Source organism: Colius striatus, chromosome 8 (assembly GCF_028858725.1).
Source record: "Colius striatus isolate bColStr4 chromosome 8, bColStr4.1.hap1, whole genome shotgun sequence".
Taxonomy (NCBI): Eukaryota; Metazoa; Chordata; class Aves; order Coliiformes; family Coliidae; genus Colius; species Colius striatus.
In genome coordinates this window covers 20,562,501-20,587,590 of record NC_084766.1, presented here as the reverse complement: position 1 = coordinate 20,587,590, position 25,090 = coordinate 20,562,501, and the positions used below count along the sequence as shown (strand labels likewise).

At 41.1% G+C, this 25,090-nt stretch overlaps 2 protein-coding genes across 6 annotated transcripts in view; both read right to left on the bottom strand.

Annotated features, from left to right (window-relative positions):
* Positions 1-18: 18 nt before the first annotated feature.
* Positions 19-18,066, bottom strand: LOC104562906 (lysosomal acid lipase/cholesteryl ester hydrolase). 3 transcript variants are annotated; one of them, XM_062000794.1, is made up of 10 exons: positions 17,307-17,392; positions 13,494-13,632; positions 11,135-11,249; positions 8,926-9,124; positions 8,210-8,319; positions 6,779-6,915; positions 6,067-6,207; positions 4,773-4,844; positions 2,897-2,965; positions 19-1,925 (listed from the first exon to the last, which is right to left on the bottom strand). In XM_062000794.1, exons 2-10 carry the CDS (start codon positions 13,623-13,625, stop codon positions 1,692-1,694), a joined length of 1,209 nt encoding a protein of 402 aa, XP_061856778.1. In that variant the 5' UTR covers positions 13,626-13,632; positions 17,307-17,392; the 3' UTR covers positions 19-1,691. The 3 variants fall into 3 exon arrangements, with proteins under 3 accessions (XP_061856778.1, XP_061856777.1, XP_061856779.1); XM_062000793.1 differs by lacking the exon at positions 13,494-13,632 and having other exon boundaries at positions 17,307-18,066; XM_062000795.1 differs by lacking the exons at positions 11,135-11,249; positions 17,307-17,392 and having other exon boundaries at positions 13,494-13,585.
* A 1,798-nt stretch (positions 18,067-19,864) lies between these two features.
* Positions 19,865-25,090, bottom strand: part of LOC104551301 (lipase member M) — a 10,554-nt gene continuing 5,328 nt past the window's right edge. For all 3 annotated transcript variants that reach the window (XM_062000863.1, XM_010204886.2, XM_062000864.1), the window contains 5 exons: positions 25,086-25,090; positions 24,387-24,533; positions 23,262-23,333; positions 21,867-21,938; positions 19,865-20,611 (listed from right to left, as the gene is read on the bottom strand). The exon at positions 25,086-25,090 is cut by the window's right edge and continues 132 nt beyond it. In XM_062000863.1, the coding sequence (XP_061856847.1) occupies positions 20,378-20,611; positions 21,867-21,938; positions 23,262-23,333; positions 24,387-24,533; positions 25,086-25,090 (530 nt within the window). In that variant the 3' untranslated portion in view covers positions 19,865-20,377. The remainder of the gene's footprint in view (positions 20,612-21,866; positions 21,939-23,261; positions 23,334-24,386; positions 24,534-25,085) is intronic.

Here is a 25,090-nt window from a genome sequence, read left to right as displayed (position 1 = left end):
TGGAGACAACAGGGAAAGTAAATTCCTGGGTAGCTTTAATGCCTTAAGAAATAATAATGAAAATATGGTTTATACAGTAGAGAAACAAATCTCTTGGCTTTCTAATATAAACCATGTACTAAAGAAAAAAATAATAAATGAAATGGTGTTGACAGGAATCAGATGTATCCTTCCCATAGGACTGGAGAGGATAGCATGCTTTTCTGTGTGATGCATGGAGCAGTGGATGCATATACCAAAATAATAACAAATTAACGAGTCTTCTCTTGCATAGGTGAAGGCAGAAGAAAATCTGCAGTGGTAAGCAGTGTATATGGCCTGGGTCTTTGTGATTTAATAATGCAACTATAAAGGGGAATCTCCTTTTTTGCTTTCCTGGTCTAAAGGATTTTTATTCTTGTGGACAATTTTGGCCATTTCCTAAAGGCTGTTATAACTTCAGAAGACAGATGACATGGTCAGCTCTGCGAATGGCTATTAGAGTAGATGCATGGACAAGATAGTGTTTTTCTCCTGTGTTGCAGAACACAGATATATTTCTCAGTGTAACTATGCTATTGGATGCTGATTTCAGCTACATATTATCTTGGTTAGGCAATATGAGCTTGAGAACCCACTCAGAAACACCTTGAGAAACAAAACTAGCTTGTCTAAGCCTGTTAGAGTGAACTCTTTGGGTGTAACCTGGGCACAGACACTCTTACCTACTAGATCAACTTGTAGGTAAGTAGACTGGATAATAAAGATTTGGGCTAATGGCTTGAAAGGGAAAATAGCTGTCTGTTTTTCTATGCTGTAGAAATTGCTTGAAGAAAGAATGCTCAAAACAGAGTTATGTTAAAGTCAAAGCTGATAGCTCAGAGTGTTTACAACAACTTCAGTGTCAAGAATAACTCCTGGGGTGGAAACTCTATTGCTTGGAGTGCAGCTTGCCTGACAGGTCTATACCTCCTCATTCCTTAGCTGCCATCCATGGCCTTAGATGTTGGGATGTTTAGAGTGTGTGAACAAACCTTTGAGTGATGTATAGACCTGGAGAGCAAGAAAACAAGAGTTTTTCTGAGGTTAGTTGCCTTCATGTTTGGAAGTCATCTATTGACTGCTTAGTTTCTTGTGTCTGAAGATCTCTTGAATTTGTTGTAAGTGTAGGTAAATGAGAGGAAAGAAAAGGAAAAAAAAATAAAACCATATTCTCTGTCAAGTGTATAAATCATTTAACTTTTAAAAAAGGTCAGTTGTACTTCAACAGAGAAATAAACAGATCCCACTTTCTGTCTTCATAGGAAGACACAAATTGGGCACAGGAATATCTCTGTGGGTTCTGTAAGTTAGGCATGAGAACAGTAGAGTTTAGTCTTAGGAAAATCAATCTTGTAGAAATAAAAGCTGTTCAGATTGAGTGGTTCCTGCAATGTGTGCTCAAATATATTCATGTTTTCAGCTTTCATTTCTATATGCCTCAAATTTCACAGGAAGACAGCAGTCACAGTAAAACCAGTCACCATGGAAAACCTGAAACTATGAAGAAAGCGAGAAAAAAACCAAACAAGTGCAGATAAATACCTATACCAGCATCCATTATATGTATCTGTGAGTTTATTTCTTCCCTGGGTATCACTCTTATTGCCAAATTGAAATTTTGAGGGTTTTTTTACAGAGGAAATGAACACTCTGGTTCTCAAAACATGGTTTCAAAAATATTTTGTCAGTAGTTCAATGATTTTGTGATACATTTTCTCAGTTGCATCAAGGCCCCAGATGAAATCAAGATGTCCCCAGTGGGGAAAATGCTCATGGTAAATGAGATTAGAAATCCGAGGAAGCAGCTTTGCCATGTCTTTTGGATCTGCAAATTTGTCAAGTCCACCACTCCAAACAGCAATTGGCATGCTTATCTTCTCTATCTCGTACACAGGAGGAGAAGACTGTAAGAAAGGGAGGAGACCTGAGTGAAAGCTGTTGTTTCAGAAGTTGTGTTTAGAAAAAGGATTGTGTGCAAGCATCTCTTTCCTTTCTGCACTTACTACAGTAAAACCATGAGGATGAAGGCTGCTCTTACTGTCTGTTGCCCCAACTCCATTTCCTTTTGACTATGAAAAGGAACAATCCATCCTGTTCCCGTGTCTTCTCTTAACGCATGGCTTAAGAGTTGTCCTGCAGTTTAACACCTGCTTGTGCCCTTCAGAGGTGGGGATATGGAAAGATCAGTGTCTGTATTTATCAAGCAAAGACTATGGAGCTTATCCGTGTGTATATTTAGGGTGGGAAGACCTTTAAGTCTTGTTGGGGCACGAAGTGCAACTGTTGGTGCTAACTGTCAGGCTCGAGACTTCAGTGGTAAGGAAATATTTTGCCCTTTTATAATTTATCTCCAGAAAATTTCTGAGACAGTGTCCATGGGTAGAAGTGACTGATTACAACTCTAGAGCCTTTTTGTCTGTGAAAAGCAGCCTGCCCTTGTACAGCAAATGTTACTGCAAGACAAACATGCTTGTTAAATGTGAAATATTTGTCAGACAATTGCAGAGGTTCCCATATCTGTGAGATTTCTCCCTTAACTGAAAGACAGATCTTGATGATTTTGGGGGAACCAAGAGCTTCATAATCATCTAGTCCTCGGATTTTTATGTGTCTCTTAGACTTTTTGGAAACAGTGAGTAAATTGACATCAGTAGGGGAGCTGAATGAACTTTTGTCAGCTATCTGCAACGATCTGTCTATGCACTGTCTGTGAATAGACTTTTTACACTTACGAGTACTAGGTTCAAGTGAAACTTTATCTCAGATGACTCTCTCCCTCTTTCTCTAGCATTCAAGGTGCTAAAAAGTGAATTTTTCTGTTCTTAGTTTAGCCAGAGCTTGGAGATGAGTTCTCAGGGAAATTGTATTGCCTTACCTGGTTATATTTTTTCGTGTTTTCCTTAGAGCCATAGTCAAAAGCCTGGAGTTGGCCTGCCTTTATTACCTGTTAAAAGAATAGATAAAATGTGTGTATTGAGAGACCAAGAAAAAGAATGTAGGAGGCATTTTCCTGCCTGTGATTGAAGCCAAGGCTCAGGCAGCAGACTGTGGGTTACCCCCGCTTCTTCCTCTTGCAGCAGGTTTCTAGGGATACTGAGGATGCATTGTAGGGTGAGTGGCTTCTTTGTCTTCCCTTTTATTTACTTCCCCTCCTGATTCTCAGCCACCACCCTTGGAATGTTATTAAAATTTTGCTTGACTATCTTAGTTAACTGAAGCAATGTCTCTGTTCATGGTGCAGTTTGGTTCAGCTATCACATGGAAAGAGGACCTGGATATCTAGAAGCTGTCATGGCTATTACCAGTCTAGCAGAATGTAAGATCTCTCCTTACTCATTTTGTCTTTTGTCTGCCAGTTCTATCTGGTTTGCTCACAGCAGTGGCAACAGGTACAGAGCCTCTGTTTGTAAAAGAGTTTGACTATACGAGTTGTGCTCTGACAGCAGTTTTGATGTGGAACACAGGACATTAGTTTTCTTGAGTCTAAAAGAGATGATATATGCCCTATAGGAACTGACTAAAGAGTTAAGTACATCTATTCGGGTTTTGGTTTAGTTTTCTGATTTACTTTTTTCTTTGAGGTGGTGTATTTCTTTTTGTCATTTTGTTTTTCACATACATCTGACAAGTAATTTCATTTGAGTGGCTGTATGTAATATAGAATAAGACAAAGTCAGAAGCTGCAAGTCTAGAAAATCTTGACTTCAAGGATTCAAGTATCTGTGAAGGTGCTACAAATCTGCTTCCTGTATTGCCTTTGGTATTTTCTTCTGTCCTGCTGTATCTACATTTGCTTTGTAGCCACTTGGCTTTGTTAGAGGATGGCAAAACAAGCTATAAAGGCACTGTCTATCAATGGTTTGTTAATTGCTCTGAGTAGCTTTATCCTACAGGACTGACTTTGGAATGTTTGTCAGGAAAGCTCTCTGGAGTACATCTATATTCTAGACCAAATTGTTTTCAGAAATGGGGAGTCTGCCTATAAGATGTATACAGATATAATCTGGCCTAGCAGGTGCACCTAGACACATGTAGTGATGTATTAGCTACAGATGGCTTATCCTGGTCTGATTCAGACCATGGGCAGAATAAGCCAAGATTTGTCAGTGTGTAAGAAGAAACCCAACTTTATACAACTGGAATTCAGGATCTGGACAACGACACGAATGACTAAAAGGGCTATGGAAAAAAAATGGCTATTGGGAACATCTCTGTGGAGCACGGTTGCTTGCCATGCACCATACAAGTCGGTTTTTCCCTTTCCATTATGCCAGCACAATTGCTTATATGTTTAACTGGCTTTGGGAGGTGATCCAGGCTGCAATTAACCTTCTGGGAGAAAAACTTTAAGCTGCATTACTTCTTTGTCTGGCTCATCCCCTGGCTGCTCAAGTTTCCACTGTCCTCCTACTGCCTGCAAGTGCCTAGACTGTGCTTGCATTCACTTCTGCAGCATTCAAGGCAAATGTCTTCACACATAAAGGCTGTAAGACTGGAATCCATTAGAGCCAACTTGCAGAAAGCCCTGGTGCCCTGGGGAAATCTCAATGCCTGACACTAAAGGGGCAATTCAGGTAATGGTCTGGTGAGCCATGGGAAACTATGTTCCCTCTGTGGCAGGTGCTTGTGGCATCATGTGAGAAGATGCAATGGGCAGTTTCCCAGATCCACTGCCTGTGGATTACCCTGTAGGCTGTTGGCTGCATAAAAAGCAATAGTAAGTCTGTTTATACCTCAGTACACAGTTATACCTGACGCCAGTGAATAATGTTCTGTACTGATGTTCCAGCAGGGGAATGTCCTACGTATGTGTCTATTCGGCTCTGGAAAGAAAGTAGTGTTATTATGTCAGTGATTCAGTGTTGTGACAGAATAAATCTTTGAAGGACTTGAGCAACATATTGCTGCTATGTTAAAACCCCCATGCATGTATCAGCCCCTTGAAGATTAGTTTTTCTCTTCACTTTACTTCTAGTGCTAAAGAAGGCAGCTTACAAAGCAGTTTTCTTTCTCCTTTGCTTTTTTATAGTTCTGCTAAGGGGATGTTTCAATTTAATCTCCTCGAATTCCTCAGACTTGTTATCTTGCTCTGAGAACCACATTAGTGACTTAACCTACGTTAGGAAAGAGCCTTAATGGTTTAGCTCTGCAAATCAAAAGAGTTGTAATGCCTTTTATTGCTTTTGCATTGAACCTTTATTCTCACTGCTTTCCCATATGTGCCTTTACAAGTGGTTACAGATAGAGAAAACTGAGCCCCAGTCTTTACAGATATTGCAGTAATAAACATTATACAGTCCAGCTTCTGCATACTTTGGCCACTGTAAAGTAGATTTAAAACATACAACAGCATTCATATGTTGACAAGCATAAGAACAACTCACCTGTCTCTCCTATCCCCTCTAACTAGTCTTTGTGAATTTCACTGTAGGTGTGTTGCAGTCCTCAGGCATAGACTTTCTGTAGCTCTACATGTTGTGGATTAAGCTGTTGGGCTCAGTTTTAAGGACAACAAAAATGGGAAAATGACTCTTACAGTACTTCTTTGGGACTAAGTTCTAGTGCAAGTAGTCTAAAAAGTGGGATGAGAAAACAAGCTTTTTCCTGTCTTTTAATTATTCCAGTGTTCAGAGGACCCTGATGTCTGCATGCTAAGGAAGGAAACTGGGAACTGTATTACCAAGAAGTCTGATTCCATCATCCATTAGCTCTTTTTAAAGACCATCTGTGTATGACCAAGTTCTGGTCAACTTAGCCCCAAAAGAGAGCACATCTATTGCCATATGCAACATAGATCCAAAATGAATTCAGTCCTTTCTTTCTGGGATTGGAATGTGCCTGGTGGTTGATCCCATCCATCATTAGTTGTAGTTCTGTTTGGCGCTGCTTGCACCATGTAATGTCCCTGTATTCCCTCAGTCTGCTGAGAATTACATTGTGGTTCATGTACATGCGTAACAGCCACTGCATAAGGCTAGAATGCACAAGTGTAAATTCTAAAATACTTTAGTTTTGTTTTGAGTAGGTGTTCTTTCATATACTCACTGTGTTCAGATTTTTTATGGTGCCTCCAGCTATGTAACTGAGTATATGACCACAAAACTTATCCAGGCTTGTACAGAACTGTGTCGCAGGTCCTTTCAGAAATTCAATCTGGTGGAAGGCTCCTTTGCAGCCAAATGCTAACTGAGGGAATGGAAAAGCACAAGTTTTTAATTTTTTTTCTTGTTACAAGAGTATTTTATAGATAAAACTTCAGTTAATAGCCTAGCCTCCCAACTCAGTATTCAAAGACTGCTAAAACAGCTTGTCCTCTCAGTATCCTTTAAAACTGCTTGTTTCCCATAGTGCATAACATTTATCCTTCTTTATACAACAGACATCAATCCTGGAGGAAGCAATCCCTCCATTTCTAGTGTAATGACCTCAACGCTCTCACTCATTTCTGAAGTTCCAGAAGTTGTTATGGTTGTTACTGCAGCTCTGTTTAGTTCCTCCTACATGAGGCCAGCAGAATACTAGTTAATAGCAAGAATCCTACGATAAAAACAGAATTTCACGGGCCTCATGCTCCACTAGGACCTGCTGCTACAAGCTCTGTATCTCCAGTGTTTTCTCCACAGTTTGAAAATAGATTTTTCAAGAGCATTCAAATCATTCTGAGCTCAATATCACTACGTCACCTGCTTGTGAATATTTTGTGTCACATTGAGTGAACCGTGAAGCACAGCACCTCTTAGAAATAAAATTGACATACCCTGAGCAGTGGTGCAGGAACATCTGTGATCTTAATCAGAGGGCTTGTAGCATATGAAGCTGTGACTACTGGGCCCAGACCACAGAACATTTTCACCCGTTTAGCCAGCTCAGGATACGTAGAAAAAGCTATGAAGCCTTCAAACATGGAAAAGACAGACTGAGTTAGTGAAGACATCTTCCACAGATAAAATAAATAAATAAGCCGTAGGCAGAAAAAATGAAGTGAGGCTACATTTGCAGGCCATTCTCTCTTGGCCATGTTTGTGCTGCATGTTTTACTTAAGGCAAGTGTTGAAGCTAAGTCCTGAAACTAATTTTATTTGGGATGTGAACTTCATTCTGAGTATTAGAGCATGTCTGGACTTTGCCTTTATCAGAGTAGTTTTTGTAGGCAACAATGAGGTTTTCATGATAAAATCAATTGCCTTTAAAGTTTAAAAAAACCTGAGAAATAAAAGGTTTTCAGATTATAGTCTCTAAAGGTCTATGTTTATTTATGTTTCCATGAAGTTGTAGAATAATTATCTGAATAGAGGAAGCTTTGAGTGCTTTCAATTGATCGTTTGCATCAAAGGCAGCTGAAGAAAGCCTAGATGGTTATTTTTTTTTTTTGCCATGAGGGTCTCTAAATACTCTTAAGAGAGCAAAAGGAAGAAAAGGTCTGGAGCTGTAACAGTATAGGATTTTCCCACATTTCCCTCTTTTTTTTTCTGGGTCCTTTGTACTGGTAGTTGCTCATTTGTAATCATTGCCCATTCATGGATCTTACACATAAGCCATAAACATCGGGGACTTTCAGATGATGTTAAAAGAAGCTTGTTTCATTCAGAGGCCATTAAGTACTGGGACTAAGACAAAGTAAGTTAACTTTTTTTTTTAATTTCCTAATTTTCAGTCTCTGTCATTATCTTTTTAAACAGTAATGTGGCCAGTTACAGCCACTCATGAACTGTGCTTTAAATTGTAAGATTGTCATTAAGTCACATAATTTAGTAATGCTGAGGTTCTTTTTCCTTGTCTTCTGATATTTGAAGTTATGTATTATATATGTTTTATCTTTTCAGTTTTTCTTTCCTGTTCACAAGGCTCACAATCCTGTTCACAATTGCATATCTTAATACAAAAGGTTAACTTAATGAATATTCCTGTTGCTGAGAATTTAAGAAAAATACCTAGTACCAGTATCTGGAGTTCTCACTAAACAACCACTTTAAAAAGTTGAAGTATGTTTGGATCTGCAATTATGGTTCTTTGTTTACTAAGGGTAATCATAGCTGCTACTAGAGAAGTTTTGCATATTTTCCAAATCTCAACCTCTACATTTGCTAGCTCTCCACAAACAAGAAAAACAACTGAATCAATGAGTAGACCTACCTGTTCATCAAATGGAAACCTAGATGGTTGAGAACCTTGAAAATTCTGACATTACCTGCTGTTGAGCCTTCAGAGTGGCCGATATAGTATACATCCTTCTGTCCAGTTTTATTCATGATGAAGTACAGCTCTGCGGGAATATCGTATTTACCCATTTCATCAAAGCTACACGAAAGAAACACAGAAAAGCTGGCAGATTATTCTGCTATCACAGTGAATGTCAGTTTTGCTCATTGCACCAAGCAGAACCCATTGAAAGACAAAGTTGCACACTCTTTCTACATTCTTACTTGAGTTGGGGAAGGGAGTAGAGGGATGCAGCTGTACTATCAGGCTGCCTGATGCCTTGGACTCTCTGAACAAGAAGTAGCAGTTTTGCCTGTCAGTTGCAGCCCTTGGGGAACTGAACTTAATTGGTGCTTTCATGAGCATGGGTTAAAGAACACAATTCCCTCTTGATTGAATCCAACTGTGAGAGACCAGAGAGCCCTAAGGAAAGCTTGCTAAGCCTGTTCCAGCTGAGGTTCTTGTTCTTATGGTACTGTTTCCCTTTTCCTCAGCATGCCATTAAATTTCCCAGTCTGAAATCTCTGCCCTTGTCAATGCACTCAATCCTGATTAGTAGTGAGTATCTTTCTTCATCTGGTTCTTTATTCTTCTCAGCTGGTGTAGACCTTGTTCTGATGCTGATTTGGATAAAAAACATTAGTCTGAAGCTACATAGTTGCCTCAACGGTTTCTGTCTTGAGTAATTCTCCCTCTATAGAGTACCTGAATCTCCAGAACTCTTTCTGGCAGGGCTTAAGGGTCTTGTGTTTTAAAGACCAAGTGTTCCCTCGGCTGTTTCCCATCCAGACATCAAAGCCAGCATCTGCAAGGAGGAAGCCCAGGCTGTTGTTGGGCAGGTTAGAAATCCAGTGGGTGGCATCTCCTAGAAAAGCATGCAGTAGGAAGACTACAGGCTTTTGACCTGAAAAATATGAAAATATTCTTATGTCAAACTTCAGTTAAAGTGTATTTAAGCTTGGGGTGCAGAGTTTAGTTTGAGAGAGGTTTTAAATCTTTCCTTCTTCAAGAAGCTAAGAGGAGAACTATGCATAGATATTGGTCTAAGAAACCTGAAATATTTGTTCCATGCAAGAATGAACAATTTCATAACATTTCATAACCATTTCATTACAGGACTGGCAAATAAAGAACTTAATGAGGAGGCCTGTCCACAGGCCTCTTGTAGTAGAAGGCTAGCTCACAGGTTTCAATATTCAAACCATCTACCCACAGCTGAAAACTCCTGAAGGCAAAATAGTGTATGGAAGCTGAAGAATAATTCACCCAAATAAGTGTATCTACCCTTATGTTTATTCAGTAACCAACTGAGCAGGGCTTGAGAGGCCTGGTTAACCTTTGGGAGTGAGGCTGGTCCAGATGGTCTCCAAAACAGGAGATCCAAATAGGAAGAGACATCCAAATCAGATTGTTCTATAACTCTAACAAGGAGTAATAAACAAAATACTAGTATCCAGAGTTTCCCAAATTCTGGATATTCTTTTTTTTTGTTCCATTCATTTATTTTTATTCCTATCGGAAAATATGATGAAACAGATTAAATGTGTTTAATTTTCATTAATGACCTGATTTCTTATCACCTTCCTTGAGAATATCTCTGTCCTTCAGAAGGCTGGGAATTTATATTCGTATGCCCAACCTGAGAGGCTTCTATTTTAAATTATGTATTACTTAGGGTATTAATGCAAGACCTCTCTAAATTCAGTCTCCCAAACCCTCCTGTCATGGTTTAGCAAGGAGCAGCTTTTGCTTGGTAACAGGGGGAGGGGGGTTGCAGTAAAGATTCAGTAAAGAGTTTTTGGACTCTCCCCCAGTTCCTGGGTTCAGACCCACCTCTGGCCTGGCTGGGCCAATCTGGCACCTCTGCCATCACTATTTAGGGACAGAAATTTGAAGTGCTGGCAGGAGGTGTAAGAGTGATACAAGATGGAGGCAACCACGTGGACCCCACAGTCAGAGAAGGAGGAAGGAAGGAGGAGCACCAGACCAGAGACTCCTCTGCAAGCCGTGGTGAGAACGCAGCTGTACCCCTGCAACCCATGCAGGGCCATGGCAGGACTGAGAGCCACCAGCAGCTCCATGTGAGAGCACCTGGACGGGTGAGGGACTGTGTGAGGAGGTGGCCATGGCACAGGCCATGCTGGAGCCTGCGCGCCGCAAAGCAGCCCCACACGAGAGGCAGAAAGGAGCTGCAGCCTTTGGGATAAATGCACGTCAGAGCAGCCCATGCAGGGCTGCCGTGTGTGTGAGGTACCCCAGAGACTTGCAGGGAGGACTGGTGCAGAGCCCACCTGCCCTGAGGAGGGACAAATGGTAGAAACCATCAGGAATAGACTGACTGAAACCCCCACTCCCTGCCCCCCTGGATCGTTTAGGGAGGAGGAGGTAAAAAACCTGGGATCAGGGCTCTGAGCCTGGGAAGAGGAGAGGAGTGGGGAGAAGATGGTCTTAAAGAGCTGGTTGGACTCGTCATTGTTGTACCTCTCTGTGTTGTTTTATTTTGGTTTTGGGGTTTTATGGTTATGCTTTAGTTGGTGCTACCTGGTCTGTTTTGTCCTGGACCTTAAGTGGCAATTGAGCTCTCCCTGCCCTTTGGCAATCCTCAGGTCTTTGGTACTTGAGGCTAATCGTGGTCTTTTGTTCCCTGATGGGCCTAAACCACAACACCTCCATTGACCCACATGAGAGAAAAAAAAGGGGATATAACAAAACTGTTATAAAAATCTGAAAACAAGGAAAGAAGCACTGAATGTGGATTTCTTATGAATTCATAATTCAGGCCACATTTCAGACTGCTGCCCTTGCTGAGACTGAAAGGTGTGGAACATGCCATTATATGTGCAAAGGAGAAAGATGGGGACCCATGTAAGAGTCAGCTCTTGGACTTTTCTTACGGCCTGTAGCTGTGTCATACCTGTATTTTTGTTGTTCCTTCCAGCTGGAATTCTGAAAACACCAAGAATGTATCCATCCTCAGTGGTAACTTGATACTCCTCACTGGGATATCCATGATATCTGATAATTTCACTCTGTGGGAAGCCAAAGGAGAGTTGGCAAGCATGCAAGTTGTCCTGTTTTGCAGGGTAACCAAGCTGAACAGGGTGGATGTGCCTGTTCTGTGATGGTAATGCAAAGTTCCTGGCCACAGGGCCCAAGGCTAAGAAAAACTATTACAAATCTTGTAAAAAAATGCCTCCAAGTCTTCTTCAGACCTGTTCAGGTGGTAGTTGTCTGGTATTTATTTACTGTGAGAGCAGTGAAGCGCTGGAACAGGTTGCTCAAAGAGGCTGTGGATGCCTCATCCCTGGCAGCACTCAAGGTCACATTGGATGGGGCTTTGAGTAACCTTGTCAAGTAGAAGTTGTCCCTGCCCATGGCAAGGGGATTGAAATGAGATGATCTTTAAGGTCCCTTCCAACCCAAACCATACTGTGATTCTATGTTTCTGTTATTTGACCCCATATTGTGGGAAAAAGCAGAACTGTATCATATAGCAAACCTTTTGGGAGATAGCTGATCATGTTTTTCAAGGGTGACACAGATCATACATTTCGATAGAGTAAACATGTAGCAATATCTCTATAAACCAGTGCCAAAAAATATGGGGTTTAGCAAGAAAGAACTCATTATGGCTCAAAGTTAGATAAGCCATGCAGGCAAGACAAACAAGGGTGGAGTTCTTGTCTCTAAGGAATTGATGAGACCATCTACACCTAATTTTGCATGTACTGTGAGGAAATTTTTGGTGATTTTGAGCAATGGGTCTTGGATTACTTTGTGTTGTGAGACTCTACTCTTTGAAGAAGAGGTTCAGCCTCCCTTGCCAGTGTATTGCTGAAACAGATTGTTACAGAAGGGGAGGAATTTCCTTCCTTTGAGACTAGAAACCAGCCTTTGACTCCACTGCAAAGGAATTCTCTCTGGCATCTCAGCCTGTTTGTATAGGAGCATTCAGATTTCCTCTAGGCTGATACTCTCAGGTTTGCAGTCCTTTTTTGTGTGGTAGCACAAAATACCAATATGTGTTGAGAAAGGTGACTAAAAACAAGTGTCATGAGGCATGGCCAAGCATCATGAGGCATGGCCCGACTTAATGTTCATCATTTTGACACCAAACTGGGAGGACTGGCAGATTCCCCAGAGGCTGTGCTGCCATTCAGCGGGATCTTGACTGGCTTGAGAGTTGTGCAGAGAGGAACCTCATGAGGTTCAACAAGGCCAAGGGCAGGGCCCTGCATCTGGGAAGGAACAACCCCATGCACCAGTACAGGCTGGGGGTCGAACTGATGAAGAGCAGCTCTGCTGAAAGAGACCAGGGAGTCCTGATTGATAATAAACTAACCATGAGCCAGCAATGTGCCCTCGTGGCCAAGAAGGCCAATGGCATCCTGGGATGCATCAAGAAGAGTGTGGCCAGCAGGTCAAGGGAGGTTCTGCTCCCCCTCTACTCTGTCCTGGTGAGGCCTCGTCTGGAGTCCTGTGTCCAGTTCTGGGCTCCTCAGCTCAAGGACAGAGAACTGCTGGAGAGAGTCCAGTGAAGGGCTAGCAAGGTGATGAGGTGACTGAAGTATCTCTCTTATGAGGAAAGGCTGTGAGACCTGGGACTGTTTAGCTTGGAGAGGAGAAGACTGAGGAAGGCTCTCATTGACATTTATAAATATCTAAAGGGTGGGTGTCAGGAGGTTGGGACATTCCTTTTTTCTGTTGTATCTAGCAACAGGACAATGGGTAATGGGATGAAGCTGGAATACAAAAAGTTCCACTTAAACATAAGAAATCCAACCCCTATCATTCTATGGAAAAAAAAAGAAATTCTATTCTATATATCTGTTACATTTACCCAAAATTCAGGCAACGAAAGTCTTTTATTCAGTTTGATATGGACTGTAGTCTGTAATCTGTGCTTTGGCCACAGTCCGGGATCAAGTCTTATTGTTGGGATCAAAATTCAGTAGCCATGATATACAATGCACCTCAGGAGGTTCTAGGAGTTCCTTGGCCTTAGAGCCAAAAGTAGCAGCCAGCACCCTCTGTTGCAGTGTTGTCCTCAAACAGTGCATGAAAGTCATATCTGTCCCTGGCACATTCAGAGCCAGCCCTTGTTGCAGTGATGACCCTGATGAAGCTATTTTGGAAAAAGAAGGTTGGGAAAATGGAAAATGTGAAAGAGCCTCTTCTTAGCTTCCTGACAGGCCTTGTTAGTGATGAGATAGTGGTACTGGTACTGTGAGAGACGATTTAGAAAGAAAGGGGGAGAAGGTGACCCAACTTACAACGTTCATAAAACATTCAGGGTTGCGACTCTTCCTGTGTGGGCTTGTGTCTGAGTTCAGAGTGCGAGGTGTTGTGAATCCTGTTGAAAAGACAATTCCTTGGGAGCAGACCAGGAGGAGGAGACACCACATCTTGGAGCTGTGTGAAAGAGCACATGCAGGGGTGTTTGTGTCAGGAAGAGAGTGTTGTGAAATTCTACAGGAAGATGCAAGTGAGGAATCTCCTAAAGGTTGCCCAAGGTCTGTTTTCCAGCCATCTACCAGAATAAGTACCTATGTGAGGTGAGACTGTCTACAGTTCGCCCTTTTTAACAGACAGAGTTGCAGAACAGGTGAGGAAAGCACTTGGGGATACCCTGAGAGAATATGCCAGAGTACCCTGCAGGTGACAAGCGAGCTGTGGTTGGTAAAAAGGGTCAGCTCTTGGCATGAGTCTAGCAGAAGCTTGGCAAAGAAACATGAGTACCTGACATGATCATCACTCAGCTTATTTGCTTTTATCTGCCTCTACTTCTCTGCCAGCAGGAGAGGTGGAAGAAGAAAGCAATTTTTTTGTTTCCTGTCTTTTCAAGAATGAGGTTAGAGAGATTTGGGACAGGCTCTCTTTCCACCTACCCTCTTCTCCTTTGGGATAAAATAGCATTCTTGGTGTTGGTGTGCTGAGGTGAGGGATCAGTAAATAAGGCTTGTGAAGGGTTATGCAGGAACCAGGAGTAATTCAGGGACTCTGGGAGGAGATATAATGGGCTTAGGAGAACATACTTCCACTAGATCTGTGTCAGTTTATGCTTTCACCATGGGGTGATGTGCCCAAGACCAGGTTCAAGCTGTTTAACTTTAGTTCCTCTGAGCATATGAACTGAACAAGGTGACCATGTGTGGTCAGAAGTCCCATGAGTCAATTCCCACTCAACCTTGCCTTTGAGACTGAAACAAATTAATCTAGGTCACCATCCCCTTGGGCTTCCCACTTATTCCAAGAACCTACTCTGCTATTGTCTATAAACTGCATTTTTCCTACTGCTGTTTCTGAGCCCAAAGTTTCTGTCTCTCAGAATCAGTGTCTACCACAAGCCAAAAAAACACAGAATGAATTAGTTTTAGAGCAGTGAACAACGAATCCTGCAACTATCTTCATGTTGCCAAGGGCCTATCTCCTTTATCTCTTAGAAATGAGTGTAAATTGCAAATCTTATCTTGGTTATTTGGAGGTGACACCTTGTGCTTTCCTGGGTTCACTGATGGTACCAGATTATCTTTTCTGAATAGAAATTGCAGAGTGAAATTTATCTAGCACCAGTTTATGCTGATTCCACCTACAGCAGATATGCTTCCATTTTTTAGTCTTTATTTTCCAGAATCCAGTCAATGAGTGCAGGAACACTGCTCTCTGTAAGCTTCCAAGACCATTTTTTTATCCTGTAACTTTAGACTCAAATGCTCTGTAGAAGAGAGAAGACCAGCTTCAGGATCCAAGAAAGTTATTGCATGTGGAAATATTACTTAAAACTGGAGAGAAAGAGAAATGCTGACATATTCAGTGCTCCTTGCCTACAAGAGAGCTGCAAGTAGGTAGGACAGAATTTTTCTTTTGAATCTGAAGAACTATACCAAAAAGATTCATCCATGAAGCTCAGCAGTGTGCTTACATATTCTGGAAAAGCCCTTATACATCTAATTGTAGTTGTTTGCTTTGTCTTCGCGTGTTAAGAGAGAATGAGGGCTTTGAAGAGGAAACTAGCAGCTATTCTGCATGTGGACAAAGAGGTAAGGATGAAGGTCAGACAGGTCACATAAGTGTTCAACAATAGAATCCATGAGACAAAAGGGACATGTAATGTGATATAAGCCTATAGCTCACCAAGCTGTCTAGTAAGATTCCCTCACTGGGAGCATTACTGCTCTTACAGGTTTGGTTTCCTCAGAAGAAGAGGGCATACCTCTGTGACCATGATGTGTTTATATTAGCTCAGCTTTCTGTTCATCCTGTATTTAACTTCTGATGTAATTGTTTTTTACCAATTTACCTATTTAGCTGTAAAGTTTAGTAATGAGATAGCAAGTACTGAACTCTGAGCCTGTAAAGAGCTCCTGAGGACTGTTTGCTGGGAGACGACTATTCTGTGGGGTTAGTGTCTTGTTAGGGGAAAAGTATGCCAAAGCAGCTCTTGTATGTTCTGCAACCAGCTATGCAGTTAACAAGAGCAAATTAGCCAATGAGTCACTGTCCACATAGTTTGAAAGCAGCCACAAGCATGCATGGCTAGGTATATGAGAGAATTCTGTGGGAGACCTGCCTGTATTACAGCTTGCATTAGGAAGTTAAGCAAACTCAGGAAACAAGTCTTTGTGAAATCAGGCATTGCTAGGTCCACTAGACATGGAGAATACAATTTTTAGTGAAGAACAGAGGTTCTCATGCAGCCGTGTGTTACCAGAATCTGCTCCTGATGGAAGATGTTTGCTATGATGAGACACGCTGATTTATGAAGTTTCTTTGGACTTAGAAATGGAGCTACACATAAAGAGAAAATGAGAGAACTGCCTGGCAAGTAATGGGGAAAATAATCAGGATTGGTGGTAATGAAGGAGAGATAACAAAGATATTTTTTCACTCTCTAAACCTCCTCCTCATAGGAAAACTTGATCTTCAATTTAACCTTTGAATTTGACTGGAAAATTTTAAAGAAGTCAAACTTCATGAGTCACCAGACAGCTGGAATGAAGCAGTATTTGGAAACACCCAAAACTTTAAAGTTGGCATCAAAATACACTCCATTCAACTCCCTTTGTGTATCAAATATTTCTTAATTTATGTTGTCAAAACAGGAAGCCTCACAACTACGTGCTCACCTAGCACAATATTCTTTTTGCTTTCTTCTGGCTTACTCTGTTCTAATGGGAATAAGATACGCCTCTGTCTCCTTGCACAGGGAATTTCATTTGGGAAGAAAAAGTTCTGCTAATGTCTCAGCTTGTTTTCATATTATTAGTTGAGGCAATATAGAGGCTAATTTATTCCTCTTGTTGAGGCAGACTTTTGTCAATGCAGTCTATGATCACCTGGCTTAGCTGGCATCATTCATGGATTTCCAGGTATAGATATAGCAGGCTTAATAACATCAATTTGGCAAACCACTTCTCCCTTAAGCTTCAGGAATAAAGACAGCTAGGAGACATGAACATCTGTTTTCAGCAGGTGAGACAGAAGCCATAAGGAAGTACTGAGTATGGTAAACTGTCATAAAAGAACATACATAGGAGGGAAAGAAATTAGGGAGAGAAGTGCCCTTGAAAGTTCTTTAGGTACTTTTTAAGATTTAGCAAAAGTAAGATATAAGCCCTTCAGACATTCATCCATCTATCCTTGTGCTTTAAGAAGTCTAAAATTTATTTCTTCTAAGTGGTAATGCATACATACACCAACCAGAGAAGTAGCTGTGACTAAGTGCCAATGAGAATCTGCTGCCTTACTCACTAAAAAAATATTGCATGTACATCATACTGCAAGACACAGAGGTCCAGTTTGCACACTGTAGCAATACTATGACATTCATTCCCTTGCTTTCAGACTGAAGAAAAGAAATAGAGGGAAAATAAATAGTTGCCCTTTTTCTTCCTTTCATGTATATAAAACTTTCTTGTCTTCTAACAAGCAAATTAACGCTCTATGCATAGCAATAGGCTTACAGATCAGAGAGGTAAAAAGCTGCCTATTCTTTACAAGCAACTGCACAAACCTGAGTCTGAACATCTTTAAGGAAACAGTCAACAGAGGAAAAGATCAGTAATACATACGCACAAGCAACTTACCTTTACTTTGCCTGCCTTGCTTGTGTCTTCTGCCGCGGTGCCTGGTCTGTCTCCCCTGGTAGACTGATTCACTGGCAGAAACCTGCGCCGATAAAAGGAAGTCAAAACACAATGAGCACTGCAACTGTGAGTGTCATGAGTTGGCAGCATGTATTGTAGAGCGTGTTTAAGTGCTGATTTGGCAGTGTTTCAGAAGTGGGGAAATCTTTTGATGGAAAAGATCTTCTGGTTAAATTCTCAAACCCAATGTGTACCATGGAGCAGGAGCACCTACAAATCAGTGGTGAAGATGTTTAGCTGGGACCTGGGTGTTCCAGCTCCCTGAGGCTGTGGCAGACACTGACCTGTACTGCTGCCAAACTGAGGTTATGCTCTGAATATAAACTTTTACGATGAAGAGGATGAAGTATCTATCTTCTTTCAACACACTCTCTCAAGAACACTGTCTCTGCTACTGCTTTTTGTTTGGTTTCTGTTAACTTCAAGTTTAACATTACAGATTGTCCTAAGTCTGTTTTTCAGTGAACAGCACAATTCATGAAACCCTTCTTATTCTACATTAGTCACTCAGAGTTGACATGGCTTCTGTAAAGACCATTTGGTGGCAAAGAAGACTTGAACACATCATATAACCTTCCTATCAGTGAAGGAACAAACAAGACTTGTTGTTTCTCCAAATCCATTTTCATCAACTCTGGAAAAGCAGTGTCTCTGGAGATCTTTGCCTAACTACTGAATTAATTGTAGTCAGCCTGGGCGCTCAGTCCTCACTGAAACTGACTTGATGGCCATGGGCAGAAGGACACATTCTGTGTCCTTAGGCAGCTGGGCTACAAAGTAGAATCCTCCGAGGTGAGGGCCAATCTTTTCAGCTAATTAACTCATGAGTGTCTTCAAAAGAACTTGTGTTTCATCATGGACTGATGAGCATTTAGAAGAACTTGAGATGAAAGGGATATGTTCTTGGGAATGTGATGATATGATGATGGGATGGCTTTGGGTGGTGGGGGAAGGGAAGAAGAGAAATAAGAAGAGGATGTCAGTGAAGCCACAGCAACAGCTCTGTTTCATATACAAAGTAAAGAATATTGTTTGGGATGGTGAAGAAGCTAATTTGGTAATATCTCAGTGAAAAGCATTATAACTCAGTTGTTCTGATGTCTCTAAATGACAATAAATCTCATCAAACCATAAATTAATCACTCAGAAGGGTTTCTGCAACATTATATTAAGTCCCCATGATGTTTCTAATGCTTCATGGCTGACTTGTTTTTACTGATTTTCCAGAAAACAACACCTTTTCTCCTCTATTGTCTCTCAGGTTGCAAGTTAGCTGTATAGCTGCAATCACTTTTCTAAGTGAATTTAGATGATGTTCTGGTCTCTTTCAGGTGTATTGCTATTTCTTTTCCCATTGTAAGTGTTGAAAACTCATAAAGCACGTCTCAAGTCCTCATGTATGTTCTCTAGAAGCAGTAATCCAGCTGAAGGTCTGACTTTCCGCAGGGTATTTGTCCCCAGGAATTTGTATTGGTATAAGGAATGTCTTGTCTGGAGAAGACCTGTTTTGTTTGGATCAAGAACTGCTTACATTCAGGAAGCACACAGATCAGCAATGGGCTCAGGAGATTAAATAGGCCTGTTGATTGCCTTGGAAAGGGACAGAAGTGCCCACCAGACATGGTAAAATTGTATGGCCAATGAACCACTTCTCAGAGTAAAACATTTATCTCAAAGCAAGACACTTGACTCTTTGGTCAGAGTGCCATCAGTGAACTGTGAGTGTATCAGTTGTACTTGGCCTGTTTAGCATCCCAGACTTGACCCCCACCAATATTTGGTTCAAATAAAAAATGAGAGGGTCACACTGAAAGGAATCCCCTAAATGCACTGTGTTGCTTCTCACACTGAAGCTAATGGCATTTCATTGTAGAGGACTGGTGACCCATAATAACCTAATAACCACAGACGCTAACCTTGAAGTGAGTGTCTTTGTGCAATAGCTACCTATTTGGGACAAGTTTAAATAGGATGATAATTTCTTTGGCACTGTTTTCAAAGCAGCCCTTCCCACTGACAGGTAAAGTGCTTTAAATACATATGGAATGGATTGTTTCTGGCGATATTTTGATACATTTTATTTTAGTGTTTAAACACTGAAGAGGCTTCTCAGAGCCATGAGAAAGGTTAGAATAGCTCAGCACTGTGATGGCCAGTAGCTTCAATGCAAAATGGCAGGAGCTGTGAGGTTTCTACTGGGTTCAGAGAGCAACTTTGAACCAAATTGTCCCATTGAAATGCTGCCATTGCCAGGATGAAATTAAATCCTTTCTCTCACCCTGGAGAGTTCACTTTCATCCTGGAAGTGTTAGCAGAGATTGAGTCTGTGAGGATTTTTTTATCTCAGGGAGGGCCTTGAATCCCAGTTTCACACCTTTCAGGTGCATGTTTGAACCATGAGACAGGCTATGGTTTTCTGCTGGGTCTACCCTACCTATGTCTTTTGCTCTTCCTCATGAAAAAAAAGTGAGCAGCCCTGTTTTAAGGGATGAAAAATCTTTTTTTCAGGAGTGAGTTTTTTATTTGGACTCACTGTTTACATTCTGATTTTCATATATAAAATTAATGAATACCATAATTGTTGGAATTAGTCTTGGCTTACAATACATCTTCCAGTAACTGCCAGTCCAATAAACTGAGGAATAATGTGAAGAATGGAAAATGTTATTGAAAATGACTGTACTCAGAGAAAGTCAGTGCCTTCATTACTATTAGAGTCTTAAGAAGAGAGAAGGCTGCAAGAAACTGTGTCTTCTGTTAGCAAAGTATGATTGTTGCAGAATCTAGGCTGTATCAATTAAGAAGTGATTAATGACCCACAAGTTTACTAGAAAATATGCAATGTGCCATCAGGATACAAAAAGCACTGCAGTGACATGTGGTATGAAAATAGACAGGAAGAACCCTTTCTCTGATCCCATCAGAAACCATCTGATGCAAAAGAAGGATTTGTTCACATCCAGTGAAAGCAAGTGTTATTGAATGAGTCAGGTATGGCTACTGGTTGTGGGTTAAGGGTATTTCTGCATCAGAGCAATAATTTCATTGTACACGTGCAAAGGTGCATCCAATCCCCAGATGAAATCCAGATGTGTCCATTGAGGAATTCTCTTGTGATAGATGAGTCTCTTAATTTGAGACAGTATAATGTCTACATCCTTGGGATCTGCGAGCAAGTCTCGTTCCCCAGTCCATACTGCAGTGGGTACAGTCATCTCTTCTACACTGTAGAGTGGAGCAGTAGCCTGGAAGACATGAAGCAGTACAGGAATGAGCATCCAGACTTCCCAGAGAGGATGTGAAGTTTCCTTCTCTGAAGGTTTTCAAACCTGCCTGGACAACCTGATGTAGGTGAACCTGATTTAGCAGGACTGGATGATCACTAGATATCCCTCCCAACCCCTACCATTCTGAAATTCTGTCATTTGAGGCTTTCTTCTATCACTTTTCAAAGTAGAATAGTCCTCAACCAAACAGAAAGGAAGTGCCCTTGCTTGCCTTTTCTGTCTATGCTTGCAAGGATAGCCCAGCTGATAACACAGCCAAAGGAAAAATGCCTCCTCAGTTAACAGTGTGTCTACTCAGTTGACAAAGATCTTTCCCCTCTCAGCTAGGATTTTGTAGGGCAGGAACCCGAAACAGGACATAAAATGTTAGGATGCCTCTGGATGAACCCCTCTTGGTCCTCTTGGTCCTTTTGAAATACTGGTCAGGCCCAGAAGACATAGTGGTCTAGTTAGAAAATGCAACACATAACAAGGATGAAAAAGACCAGGAAGTGGCTTCTGTATGAGAAGAGAGGAAATAGAGAGAAAGTAGCTTATGACTCCTGAGTTCAGAATATGGAGAGGAGAGCAGGGATAGGCTTATACAATCAAAAATGGTATGAAGAAAGTGCACAGGAAGTAAATCCCACTACTTCTCATAATACAAAACCTAGAAGGCTTCCAGTGACTTTCCAGAGGCAAGGAAATTCAAGACAAACCAAAGGAAGCTGCATTTGATGCAAGCCATCATTCGAACGTGTATTTGGTAATAACAGGCTATTGCAGAGACCTAAAGGGTAGGAGGGTTAAGGATGGGATTAGAGTCTTGAATGGAGGACTGCTTGAGGATACAGTCTGGTTGCCAGAATCTGTGAGTAGCTGTTGATTCTCCAGTTGCCCTCTTCTTAATATTGTTTCCCTGAGCTTTCATACATTGGTCTTATCCACTAGATGTATTCTTTTTCAAAATTTCCTTTCTATAGTTCTTAAAATTACATCTTCTTAGTTGTATTAATCATTTGATTGAGAAATTTGGTGTCTCCCTCTCTTTTCCTTTTAAAATGTATCATTGCCATTAGTACTTTCACCCTTTCTCTGATGGCTTCTGGACTGGAAAACAGTAACACTTTCATCTATTTGTGTTTTGAAAACATATCTCCTACTAAATCCTTGCTCTCTTCCTGTGTGCTTCTGTGTTGTCCAAGGGTGATAATACTACTTCACCAATACATACTTGTTGATATTTTCTCATGTTCTTCTTTGAACTGCCCCAGTCATAAGCTTGGAATTTTCCAGAATGGGCCTCCTAAGTGGATGAACAAGAAAAGCGTAGTTACAAGCCATTATTCAGAAGTGTGTGGGTTCTTTCCCTGCTGAGCCCATGACTCCAATCTAAAGCTTCCATGGAAATTCTTCTAAGAGCTATGAAAGAGCCAACAGTAAATTAGCTCAAAGTTTTAATCAGTAAAAAGGAGTCAAACATTTGTGGCAGAACCAAAAATATCACAGTTTCATCAGAAAGCCCCAGAGATGCTTTCTCGGGCAATTTGTTCCGGTTTATAAAATGTCTATTAACAAGTACCCCACTGCTGCTGCTGTGTACTCTTCTGGCAGTCCTCTTGCCATCACCCTGCTCTGTGACTGGCTCCTTCTGTTTTATTTTCCCTCTCTGGTTTGAATTTAAAAGTCACCATTTCTAGTTCCTCTCTTGTGCTCCTTGGCTTTGCTTACAGAATGGGTTGTTACTACTGTAACTACTCCTGGCTGTGGCTATAAAAGCTGCTTAACCAAATACAACATTTTATGCAAATTCACAGCCAAAAGTATTGCTTGATTTTAAGTAAATACCTGTGCAAATGTTACTCAAGTATACCTGTGTGTTTGCTGTGTTGAAAAGTGTGTTAGGTCTCTTGCAAGCTCACTGTGCTCTCTGCTGCTTCCTGCTCTGTTCCAGAGTGTGCAGTGCTGTCAGGAAACCTACTCTGAGTGCAGCACCTTCAGTGTCTAAGCCCAGGCTTTATGAATCCTGAAAGTGTGAGCCCAAAGACAGAAAGGCAGCTTACAACAGCGTTGCTGCTGAGGGTGTACTGTGACAGCACCTTGTAACTAAGTGATAAAATAAGCCCGCTAAAGAGTTTCCTATTTGTAGTTCTAATGCTGTCCACACACTAAAAGCTTTGAAAGCAAAATATGGAAATACAAAGGCTTTTACTAGTAGAAATTGGTATTTTGCAACACAACCAACATCTTGATAATTTCTTGACTCCACATTGGAAACATGACTAATTTCTTAAGATAAGCTTTGTAAAGAACTGTGGGCATCATTTATAAAAGGTACTGGATGCAGAGTAAGAAGAGTGATATATACATCTTATATACAGCTTCCTGCATGTTTTTATAAAAATACATTTCATTGCTGGCTTCAAAAGTACCTGTACAACATAGGATAATTCTATCCTGCTGGCAAAAGAAGGAGAGATGAAAAATAGCATTTTGAATTGCAAACCACAAACTGCAAGTGTTTCCAAGAAGTTAACAACGGATTCACAGCAGGATATCAGCTATACCCACCCTATACCATTAAGTTAGAGCTGAGTACGTATTTTGTCTTCCAAAAATTTGCTAGTACCTGACTCCAGTGGATTATATTCTGCACAGATGTTCCAGAAGAGGTTTGTGCAATATACACATTGATTCGTTTCTGAAAGAAAATATTCAGTCAGTATTTTCTCCCCCTTTCTCTTCAGGTGTACATCAAAACCTCTGCCACAACCATGTAATGCATCAATAAACCCAATAGAAATTGATACAATATGGTTGGAGACTCCCTCAGTTACTTCAGATGTGGCCATGTGTCAGGTTTGGAGTAGCACTGAAGGAAAACCCTCAAGGATAACTGAGATCATGAAAGAATATACAGGTGGAAAGGATAGAATAAAAAGTCAGCCATTTAGACTGCAGACTAAGTGATTTCTTTGAGGAGCCTGTAACAGAGCCTGTGTGAGAGAGGAACAGCAAAATGAACTGCAACTGAACTGCAACTGCAACTGAACTGCAACTGCCTGAGGAGTGCATGACTATTTGAAAGAAAACACATCCTAGTCTTGCAGGGCTTTCTTAACAGGTAGCTGTGTGAACTTCCATCAGAGAACACACTCTGAGGCATTTTTTAAAAAATACTAGAGCAAAATCCTTATGCACAGGTGCTCTGATTTACAGCTATACATGGCATGAGGTGCCCAAGTATGTCTTAAACCCCAGTGTATGCCAACCCTCTCTCAGGTACTCCCAAGGTATTCGATGCCTCTCAGCACATCCCTGATACTCCAAAGCTTGGAGAAGGAGGACAAGAGGGAATATATATGTTACTTTCTCCATTGTAAAGAGCTCCTGGTAACAGGAAGCAGGTAGGGGTTTTGTTACTTCTTCCACGGTGTGCCACCATACTTAAGGTCTTTATGAGACCAGCAGTCACAGGAGATGGTGGCCTAGGTAAGATGTGGTAGAAGGCAGACTGCAGTTTTGGGGGCTTTAAGCAGCTGTTGACTGGAGGGATGGTGCCACATATTTTTTTGAGGGATGGGGCAGCAGTTCTCTGCCACTGACAGGGCAACCAGAAGATATTACAGTCTAGACTGTTCCCTGCAATGTCATACTGACTAATGGAATTTCAGGATTCATACAACAGGATAGAATGTAAGTTTTGGGAGCAGAAGCTTAAAATCTCAGAAGAGCTGGTAAAAGTTATACGTACCATGTCAATATTTTTCAGGTTAAAGCCACCCAAACTGAAGAAGATACGTCTACAAAGCCTGGCAAAAGCTTGGTGGCTGCACACAGGGACTATTAGCTTTCTTAGACATTCAGTCTGGGGAAGGAATTCTCTTTTACCAAGCAAACCCTATGAAACACAAAGGTAAGATTCAATTAAGAATGCACACTTCTGTATTAGGCTGTTCTTTTAAAAAGGAGTTTACATCCTATTCCTTTCTCCAGAATTTCAGTGGTTCTCACTTGCTTTTTCTTCATTTGCCAGATGTTTCCACAAACAGGAAATAAATTAGCTTTTTTCCATTGCATCAGCTTGTTCAAACATGACTCAATTTGTGTCACATCACTTCTAAGGAAGAGATAGTTAAAGGTTGACTCCTTATTCATATTTTAGCTCTAAGCTTGCATATCAGTTGTGGCTTTGTTTACAGGAACTTTGGAAACCTTTGAAGGTCTGTGTCTCTGTAACTCTCTGAGTGACCTGTCCCACTGCTGTGCTACTGCCTTAGATAAAAAGTTTTTCTTAACATCTGCTCTGAGCTTCTCAAGGCTTCAGTCACAAGGTAAACCTACTCACATGCAAATGAATAACTACGTAATGTCCTATACTTTCTGTTTCTCCTTTTTAATAGCTGAACAATCAAGTGTATGGTTAAACAGTTGAACTCAAAATGTCACATACCCTGA